At 44.9% G+C, this 10,374-nt stretch overlaps 2 protein-coding genes across 7 annotated transcripts; one reads left to right on the forward strand and one right to left on the reverse strand.

Moving 5' to 3' along the window:
• Nucleotides 1-212: 212 nt before the first annotated feature.
• On the forward strand, nucleotides 213-2,382 carry LOC133925268 (clathrin light chain 1-like). The gene is made up of 3 exons (XM_062371178.1): nucleotides 213-586; nucleotides 1,480-1,633; nucleotides 1,735-2,382. The coding sequence occupies exons 1-3, from the start codon at nucleotides 267-269 to the stop codon at nucleotides 2,131-2,133; spliced, it is 873 nt and encodes a 290-aa protein (XP_062227162.1). The 5' UTR covers nucleotides 213-266; the 3' UTR covers nucleotides 2,134-2,382.
• Nucleotides 2,383-2,624: 242 nt separating this feature from the next.
• Nucleotides 2,625-6,250, reverse strand: LOC133925267 (cold-responsive protein kinase 1-like). 6 transcript variants are annotated; one of them, XM_062371174.1, is made up of 10 exons: nucleotides 6,013-6,250; nucleotides 5,818-5,887; nucleotides 5,117-5,327; nucleotides 4,956-5,031; nucleotides 4,688-4,821; nucleotides 4,250-4,365; nucleotides 3,895-4,105; nucleotides 3,549-3,786; nucleotides 3,312-3,459; nucleotides 2,625-3,151 (listed from the first exon to the last, which is right to left on the reverse strand). In XM_062371174.1, exons 4-10 carry the CDS (start codon nucleotides 5,027-5,029, stop codon nucleotides 2,807-2,809), a joined length of 1,266 nt encoding a protein of 421 aa, XP_062227158.1. In that variant the 5' UTR covers nucleotides 5,030-5,031; nucleotides 5,117-5,327; nucleotides 5,818-5,887; nucleotides 6,013-6,250; the 3' UTR covers nucleotides 2,625-2,806. The 6 variants fall into 6 exon arrangements, with proteins under 6 accessions (XP_062227158.1, XP_062227156.1, XP_062227157.1 ...); XM_062371172.1 differs by lacking the exon at nucleotides 6,013-6,250 and having other exon boundaries at nucleotides 5,818-6,006; XM_062371173.1 differs by lacking the exon at nucleotides 6,013-6,250 and having other exon boundaries at nucleotides 5,113-5,327; nucleotides 5,818-6,006.
• Between the last annotated feature and the right edge of the window lie 4,124 nt (nucleotides 6,251-10,374).

The following is a 10,374-nucleotide window of genomic DNA, read 5'->3' on the forward strand; positions in this document are numbered from 1 at the left end:
GAAAAGAAAGACATGACGAAAAAGAAAAAAAAATGCAAACGATGTTGAGCTCTTGGGCCCAATCCTAAGCATGACACCAGCCCACTTAAAAGCGCATGACCGACCAATCAATTTTTCTGAACCGTCCAGGCGAATAATAAAAATACATTAATAAGCAGATTATTTTATGGCGGAGCAAGCGGAGCGAAGCGAAGCGCACCCATCCAGAATTGCACGCGCACGCACCCCACCCCACCCCGCCCCGCCACCGCCGCCACGAACTCGCCATGGCCTCCTTCTTCGCCGACGAGCTCCCGCGCACCACCTCCGACCCCTTCGAAGCCGACGACTACGATCCCACCGCCGCCGCCGCAGCCGCAGCCGGCGGTTACGCCTCCTTCGCCGATGGGGCCGTCATTGAGGAGGAGGAGGAGGAGGAGGAGATCGCCGTGGAGTCCGATGGGGTCCCGATCCGCCACGTCTCCGGAGGGTACTCGCCCTCTCCGTTCTCCCCCGACCTCGAGCCCAACGGCGACAACAGCCCTATCTTGCCGCCGCCGGCCGAGATGGGGCGGGACGAGGGGATCCTCCTCCAAAACTGGCGGAGGTGAGCACCGCTTCCGATCTGGTTGGGGCTGTATCGGTTTGGCTCCTATCTGCTTGCTTGCGTGTGCGAGCTAGGGCTCCGGCGATTCGAGTCAGATCTAACGTTTGGTTGTGCTATTTCGCCTAGTTTTAGCTACTCCAGCAATTTAGATGTAGTAAGCACAGCAACAATATTTGTATGGAAATTTGTGTTTTCTATTTGCTCGATTGGATTAGCATGAAACCAGAAATTATTATTAAGGGAAGGGCCAGAGGTGGACTAGTTTGTAAGCTGAGAATAGTTATTTACTAAATAAGCTCCATGGCAAATAGTTATTTAGCAGGTTCAGTAAAGGTGTGCCAGCAGGAGCAAAACCATACCTTCTTTTTTTCTGCGACAACTCGTCATTCGTTGCACTTTGGAAGCGTGTGCATTGCCTAGCATAATCTTCTATTTGGTACTTGAATTGTCTTTCTGTACAACTTCATTTGTTTTATGATTTGGTGCTTGCCCATCTTCAGTTCTGTTTTTTTTTCTTTCTTAGTTAAATTAGCAGTTCTAGAACATGGGAATCGTTTTGTATCGTTATTTATGGAGCGCTTGATATGATCTGGTCCATCTGGACATTGGTTTAGCAGTAGTAGGTTTCTCTGTATCTAGAGGGACATTTTTTTGGCTGTGGTGCTAGTCATGGAGAGCCCAATAGACTAATTTTAGAACGCACTTGTAAACATTTTGTAGGGTGCTTAGGTACAGATCATGTGGCTTGTCCTGAGTTTGGAACTTCTGATCGTTGTCTGTTACTTTTGCTGGCCCTTAAATCGAACAATGTTGTTATTTCTTTCCTTCATTCATTCATTGATTATTTTTTTGCCTGGCACCCTTGTTTAATTGGCCCTTTTTTCACATTTCAGGAAAAATGCTTTAGAACTCGAGGAAAAAGAACGGAAGGAGAAGGAGCTACGTGCCCAAATAATTGCTGAAGCTGAAGAATTCAAGATAGCTTTCTACGAGAAAAGGATACAGAACTGTGAGACAAATAAGGTCCACAACAGAGAAAGGGAGAAGGTATGTGAGGAACACTTCTGAGTTATTATTAGTGTATTTGTCTATGTTTGTAAGCTAATATATATTGATTACTACTAAAAGGCTCTTGTGGTGTGCTGCAGATTTTCGTAGCCAGCCAGGATAAATTCCATGCTAACGCAGACAAGCAGTACTGGAAATCGATTTCGGAGCTCATCCCACATGAAATAGCCACCCTTGAGAAGCGGGGAAAGAAAGATAAGGACAAGAAGCCATCCATCACAGTTATTCAGGGCCCTAAGCCTGGCAAGCCCACCGACCTCTCTCGTATGCGCCAGATCTTAGTGAAGCTGAAGCATGCTCCACCACCGCACATGATGCAACCTCCACCGGCACCTGCTGCTAAAGAAGGTGCAAAGGATGGTGCGAAAGCAGGTGCAGCAGCCCCAGCAAATGTCACGAAGCAGCCTGCAGAGAGCAAAGAAACCCCCGCCAATGGCCCAGCAGAAGCGGACAAAGAGCAGCCTGCATCATCGGAGTAACTTAAAAGAGGGTAGCTTTATAGAAACACAAGAATCTTGACTGTGCGTAGATGGAAACACGTTTTATTTCTAACTTGCCGGACCCATCTATCCTGTAGTGATCTTTTTTTTTTTTTTTGGTATCCTGTAGTGATCTTTTGTAGAGATCTGCACTAGGATGGCTTTATATCATCCCAGAACATTCATATTAGTATCACAGCGGTTGTACTCTTTATTACCGTTTCTCATTATCCAAGTAGCTTCACTGGATGCTTTGTGATCTTAAGTTAAAAACTGAGAGATTAACTTCTGAAGTGAATGATGGATGACATACTGCTTCTGTTGCGCGATATCTGTGCAAGCCGTTGAATTACCTAAAGTGTGGAACAAGCTATCTTGCATTGCTCTGGCATGAATCACTGGTATAATTGCCGCATTTGCAGAAGGAAGCAACACCACGCGAGTGGGATAATTGCTCAGTTGCTATTTTAAGTGAAGCAACACCACACGAGGGGGATAATTGCTCAGTTGCTATTTTAAATAAGTGGTAGAGGATGATATGCAGTCCGTCCTGATCCTGATACAATACCCCACCCACACTGAGTACTCTATATACCGTCAGGTCCTTCACTCTACGTGGTCGCCAGTTCACAACACGAGCATCTCACATCTGCTGAACTGCCTGGTGTTTGCTTCACCTGGGGCTTATCTCGGTCACCGTTTGTGGAACAACCGTGCTGAACGTGTTGGAATCCTCCGACCCTGAGTGCTTGAACCTCGAGTCGCTGGAAGTGGTCGCCTTGGACACCGTGGTATTGTAGTCGTGGATGTATCCCGGCGCCATCAGCTCGCTCTCGTTGATCCGGATGGGCTTGGACAGCATGGTCAGGACCTGCGGCATCGACGGCCGGCGCGCCGCCGCCGCCTGTATGCAGAAGAGGGCAACCTTGATGTACCGGAGGACTTCATCTTCAGGGTAATCTCCAAGGGCTGGATCGACCAGTTCCTTGAGCCTTTTTGCTTCATATAGCTCCCATGCCTGTTGTGAATGTTCAGAGGTAAAGAGAGACATTGCTGATATGTGCTTCTGAAGCTTTTTCACAGCTAAAGAGAGGCATTGCTGTTGTGAAGCTGTGTTGCAGACTTATACGTCTTTTGACGACAAACATTCAGAAGAAGCAGATGACAGTAGGACTGACCTTCTCTATAAGAATCTTGTCATCAGCCAGTAGGCTCCTTGAACTGCTTCTGCCGCTTACTATCTCCAGCACAAGGACCCCAAAGCTGTATATGTCTGCTTTCTTAGTTAACTGGCCATGCCATGCGTATTCAGGTGCAAGGTAACCTCTGCAAGCAGCCCAACAGTCAAGTTACTCTAAGGAAATATGACAACAGATAGAGGTAAGCACCAAAACTGCTAATCGCCCGATACTCACGTTGTTCCAGCTACACGGGTGCTGATGTGGGTGATATTATCAGGAAATAGCTTCGCCAGGCCAAAATCCCCGATCTTGGGGATGTAATTCCTGTCAAGAAGTACATTGCTAGCCTTGATGTCTCTGTGTACAATGGGTGATGCAATCTCTTCATGCAGGTATGCAAGACCGCTAGCAACTCCAGTGCATATAACAGATCTTATGCTCCAAGTGAAGTTAGCAGGTTCACTGTTAAAACCTAAAGAAGCAAAAGGAAAATTCTTAAGCAGAAAAAAGCAAATAATGTGGCAATGCAATCATATAGAAAATTATCATTTGATATAATAACATAAGTATAGCTTCATACCCAACAGTGCACGGTCAAGACTGCTGTTTTTAAGATATTCATACACCAAAATCCGGTTATTTCCTTCAACGCAACAGCCAATTAATTCAACAAGGTTGGGATGCTTCACATTGCTAATGACGTTAATTTCTGTCAAGAATTCTCTGATGCCCTGCCTGGATTCAGCAGAGAGGACTTTTACCGCAACCTCTTGCTCGTTTCTAATGGTTCCCTGAAACATAAGGTGCTGCTAAGACATGCAAGGACTGAAAGAGCAAAGAGCATTCATGTTTTGAGGGGAAATAACCCTCCTTTCGCTTCCCGCCTCAGCCCCCAAACTGAACACCACATAAAGAAATTAAATGTTACCTATTACCTTATAAACTATCCCAAAGCCACCTCGGCCTACTTTGTTCGTGTGATTGAAGTTGTCTGTTGCAGATCTCAACTCAGCATAGGAGAAGAGCCTTATGTTCTTCTCAGAATAAATACCTGAAAGCAGTAACATTTGATAATGATGAAATGTAAAAAATGGGCTTATAATTCGGCATACTCCATTGCTAAAAATCGAAGAGAAAAAAAAAGTTAGGCATACTGCCCAAATGCATTCATACTTTAGTCTGGTATAGAGCCAATTCACTTCTGCTGAAGGTCATATGCTTCTATTTCAAATTGCATCAAGTTATTGCAAGGGAGCAGTGTTGAAAAGAAAATGGATGAAAGACTAAGTGCATCACAATTCGTAGCTAGGAAACTTTGTTGGCTGGCATGCCAATGCAGCAAGTTTTGCAACATGCAAATAAATTATTCTTACCACATATGCTGTGAGAGTAAGGATCTTCGTCTTTCTTGGAATTTGGAAGACAACACCAATTCATATCCTCACTTGTTATGGTAGCCTTATGGAATTCAACATGCAGCACAGGAATCTTCAGGAACACGGTACCCCTGCAAAAATTCATTGTAGTGGTTTGTAAAACAAGAGTTGCAAATAATTTTACACCCTGAGATAGTAACGGCTAATAAAGTTAATAGTGCATGGCAGGTCGTTAGAGATCAAGTCTGAGTGAAATTTTTAGCACCGAGCACAGCTGATGATTGATTGGCAAATAGGGATGGCAACGGCGCGAGTTTGATTCAGCGAGTGCCCTCCCATCCCTATTCAGGAACACTTGATTAATGGAGGCATGAGCATGAACGCGTAGAATTAAGAAGAGAAACATGTCTTGAAAAGGGCACCTGCCTCGTCTTGCAGTGCAAACCCCAAATGATTGCTGCACTAACTGAACCTGTGGTCCATTGAATTTGCTCTACACCATCCTCCACTCACTGACTCACATGGATCTGTATGCCTGCATATCCACAAGAGAACGACATCCACCTTGCTTTCCCCAACAGCATGCCGACTAAATCCCTCTTCCGTTCTCAGACCGCCACTCCAAGAAGCTGTGCTCCTAGGAAAAAAGATAATTCAGCATGGCTCAGCTTCTGGGTGCGCGTGGAACGATTTCTTCCACTCCTGAACAAAAACTCCGAAGAAATTGGCAACTATGCCTCAGTCAGTGCACCGAAGAGAACTCGTGGGCTTCAGATTGCCGGATTCTCTTGTTTGATGAACACCGCGTCGAATCCAACACCACAGCATTCGAATCACGACGCTCCCGAGCATCACCGCAGGTAGCGCGACTCAGCGGACACGAGAAATCAGGCACTGAAACTCTTCTACAAGATCAGCATGTCCCGAACCACAAGAACTAGGAAACTAACGCACCATGCAGACAGGCGAGATGCAGTCAAAAGCAGAAGACGGCGACGCCTTGCCCGCAACGCCAGGTTACAGGGAAAGAACGAAAAAACGGGGAGAAGCCGAGAGATGCTTCAAGAAAACTGTAGCAGGAAAAGAAAAAGAAGAAGAAGAGACTGACACGAGGAGAGACTTGGTACCTGAGAACCGAGCAAAAACAGCTTCTTGCTCTATGTTCTTCTTCTTGGATCAGATCGATGGCGAGGAGCACTGCTACAGAAAGAGGACACGGGATTGTAAGGGAACTAGCTAGGCAAGGGACGGAAGAGGAGGAAGAAGAAGGTGGTTGGGCATCAATTATAAGCAGATTTCTTCAGCGAGCTCTAACTAATTACCGCTGCTCTGCTCTGCTCGACCGGCAAGGCCGCTGCAATAAAGGCCTTACAGCAAAAATACGTAGCAGCCGGGAGGACCCTGGTGCATTGATTCGTGTTTTTTTTTTTTGTGGAGACAATCGTGGATTCGTGGTTTTGCCGTATGTGTTTGACGAAGCGAAATGGATTTGGACTGCGGATTCTATCTACTGCTATAAAATTTTGCCGCCATCTGTTAACAAAACATTAACCACGTTTCGGCTGTGGGGTAACAGCAGGAAACGCATGGCCTCGCCGCTATGGAATGGTATCGTGCCGTCCCAGTCCCAGCCTCCCAGGTTTGTTGCCGGGTCGTCCCATGCGCGGACTGCCGCTTTCACACGCCGGCCGTGCGTTGTTGGTCGTTCCACACTCACCGCTCATCATCGCTTGTTGACGCCGCGCGATGATGAGCCGGAGACGGACGCTGCCTAAACTTACTAATGGTTTGGTCTGAAACCGGTTTTAGTGGGCTGGTTTATGAGTTGGGTTGATGTGGTTTGTTAGGTAATAGGTTGAGATGTCTAATGGGCTGGTTTGGTTTAGGCTAGCAGTTAGAATGGATTGGTTCGGGTTGCAATTTTTCTGGTTGAAATGGGTTCAAACCGTGGGTTGAGCCCATGGTGTCAAACTAGCGAAGACCGAGATGCAAACCCTCGATTCCCTATCGTCCTAGATCGTCATCGTGCTCTCCTTCATCTGGTGGCAAACCCTGGGGGCTCATCGACGCGCCTTCCTCCTCTAGTTGGTGGCCACCCTGAGCACTCGTCGACGTGCCCTCCTAACAAGGTTGGGTCGCCGTCTTGGGGGCTCGTTGTGATGCCCTCTTCCCTAGCTGGTCGCTGCCTTGTCTTTTGATGTGCGAGAAAGGGCGACGTCATGCGCGACAGGGCTTCGGCCAACGGTTGCATTGGCGGGAACTGGCTTTCACTTCCTCTCTTCTCTCTCCACCCCGGTAGGGGCTCTCTCCCTCACACCGCTTCTGTCCGGTTAGTGAAATTTCTGGCAGATATGCCTTTGAGCATCTAAGCACAAGTTGTGTCTTACCAATAAGGATCTAACTGCGATGGTGGCATCTTAGTCTAGACATGGTTGGTGTTTTAGCGTTGGTGGTTCATTGTGCAGTTATCATCTTTTCGCAATGGTGGTTCATGCATGGTTTAGTTAGCTAGACTAACGAATGGTTTCAATTATATTTGTTCATCAGGTAATGTCGATATGCTCTTCTTGTTTGAATGCTTTGTACCAGTTCCCAATACACGCCTATTAGTATGTAATGTTGCATGAATTTTCTATTCTAAATCTTAAGAATATTCTTCATGCCTGTTTATTTATCTTGACTGTTCAATGTATCGAGAAAATTCTTGTTTGATACACTATTTAGATTCTTGTCTGTACGTTGTTCTTCCGGTCCAACTTGGAAATCAGTTGTGTTAAAATTCAATTTGGCTTGTCATTTGTGGTTACCAATTCAATGACATGCCAGTACGCCATGCTAAGAACATTTCAGTTACAAGTTTTGCAAGTTTGGTAATATTTGATTTATGCCTCTAGTTGGCTGTCAACAGATTTTATGGGACAAAATCTGTCAAGTTTTCAGCCAACCAAAAGCTACCACGTTGTACAAACAAAATTTTAACAAAAGAAAAAGCCTAACACAAATCTGCCAATAGATTTGACAAATCAGGTCCAAAATAGGCTAAACCCGTTAGAGGAGGTCTATCAATACCATCCCCATAAAAAATAGCAGCCCAGCATGGATCCAACCCAATGGACATCAACTTGCAGAAGAAGAGAGACCTAATGTCACGAGGAAATAACATGGCTACTAATGTTTGCTATATCATCTTAAGAAAATTAAGTACAAAGAAGAGTCTTTAGGTCTCTAGAGTTCCATATAATTCATGATGGAAACTTCAAAATCGACATTAACAAAAGAAATATATATTAGAAAAAAAAATCTTAGCAATGGACATGAAATTCAATCGACAAAAACTAAACTACATACAGATTATTCTGTTCTGGGATATCAGTATATCCAATGCAAAAATAATCCTGCTGTACTAGAACTGAGGTTTCAATAAACTTATCCCATACATACTTGAAAAGAAGTAATATGAAGAAAAACAAACAACGTATGTACTACTCTAAATCTTTCACGTAAACAAAGAGAGAAGAAAACATAGACAAAACAGATATATATAGAGAGAGGGAGATAGACATAGACAAATATACATTAGATAGAAAGAAAAAAAAATGAGAGATTAAGAGAGAGAAACATAGAGAGATAACTAGCCCAACAAAAACAACTAACAAAGAGAGATAGAGCTAAAGATATATAGAGAGAGAGAGGGTGGGTGCAGGACGGCCAGCGACCGGGTACATCAGGGCGGGCGGTCTGGAGAGCAAGGGCGGGCGCGAGACGACGGGAGGACGGGTGGTCTAGCATGGGAACACGGGCGTGGGAGGGAGGCCGAGCGCAGGAAGGCTGGAAATGGATGATAGGGAGTTGAATGCTCGTCCCCGGATTTAGCGAGCAGAAGAGGTTTGATTGGGGTCGGTAAAGATAGGGAACTGGATACAGAATTTGTTGGAGCATTATTTTAGCCCATAATTCTCTAAATTTGGCTAAAATAAGTCAAATAGAGAGCTACTTGGATATACTCTTACGGCAGAATCGGCCAACAAGGAGCGAAGCCAACCGAGACATGAGGGACGGGGTCCCTGACTTCACGTGGTAGACACTGTTACTTCATTTCGTTGTTCCACTTCTAACTTCACGTGATAGACACTGTTACTTCATTTCGTTGTGAGCCGTTGGAACGTAAATAAATGAATAGATGATGTTTAGTGCTATCGTATCATATGAGCACGTTAAATTTAGTACTCTCACAAAATACTGTTTCTCTCTAGCTTTACCCTTGTGTAGGAGGGGGCCGGTTTGATGCTCTTGGCACTAGTAACCCCGCCCGCACCACTCGGCAGCCGTCGGATGAGAGCTCCTTTGATCGCAAGAGTGAAGTTTCCAGGTGTGGCTTGTTCCGGGACGTACGGGCCTTATAAGGAGTAGTCGATGTGAAACTAGTTACACGTAACTGTAGACACTGAAAGCAGATGTGAAACGATGGAAACGAAGAGCCTGAGAAGAGCGTTTTCACATGGCATATAGAGAAAGAGGCTTTTTGACTCCCATCTCTCATGCATCTATCTCTACCGGTACATCTCCCTCTAATTTCTTCTCTCCCAAGTCGCCATCGCTAACTAGAGCGTGGGGACACAACGAGCCCGCAACATCGAGGCCGTGGTGAGGCGACGAGTCCACTGCTGCGAAGCATTGGCGAGGCCATTGCTGCAGGCCGGCGGCACGGTTGTGAGGCCACGGCGGGAGCGACGACTTCGTGGGAGCTGGCGGCGGGGCTGCGAAGCCACATCAGGGGCGACAAGCTAGTGGCTGCGTGTCCACAAGACCACAACGGGGCTGCGAGGCCTCGGCGGTGGCGGCAAGCCTGCTGCTTCGAGCCGGTGCCGGGTGCTGTCTACGATATGTAAACCGCTGTCAAAATATTAATAGGTCAAATAGGGACATCAACCGGTCATAAAAGAATATTGCAGAAAGAGACATAAATCTTTATATAGAAGCAAGTCTCTTGAAGAATAACAATCCTAACAATATATATTACAAATATGAGGTACGTGTATCTAGCTCCGACAATCATGACGAATTTTTTTGCATTCTTGATTCTAAAGGTCTAGCCGGATGATGATGATTTTTATTATGGATCTTTAATGGATGTGTATGAATTTTTAATGGGCTACTTGAATAGTTTCTAAAGGCGTGAGTTGCCCTGATATTGAAGGGCTAGTTGTCTAGTAGAAAGACTTGTAGGCTTGTATTTGTATATCTTGTATATATCTCTCCCCTCCCTATATAGTTAGGTAAGACTGGTATAACATACTCGGACTCCTCTAAACATATTTTTTTTAAATTATAGGTCCTTCGGATATATTTAAGATAGATCTATTAAATATAAAAGTGATTTTCTTATCGGTACTACTACTAATGATATTTATCTATATATCTTAGACATTCTATAATATTACAAATCATACCGAAATGAGTAAAGGACAGTGCTACATGGGTATCTTATAGATACATCATATTATATAATAAATAATTATATATCCTTGTGAAGTGATATGACGCTAATTATAAATACCTTGGAGAGGGTTTCCTTCCACCTTTCTGAGGTTTGTCCCCCCATTCAATTAGAGGTACCGTTTCTAAAAAAATGCAAACTAAAATATGTGCCGAGTGGTAATTTATACAGAGGAAGCAAGGATTGT

The sequence above is a fragment of the Phragmites australis genome, chromosome 7 (genome assembly GCF_958298935.1).
Source record: "Phragmites australis chromosome 7, lpPhrAust1.1, whole genome shotgun sequence".
Taxonomy (NCBI): domain Eukaryota; kingdom Viridiplantae; phylum Streptophyta; class Magnoliopsida; order Poales; family Poaceae; genus Phragmites; species Phragmites australis.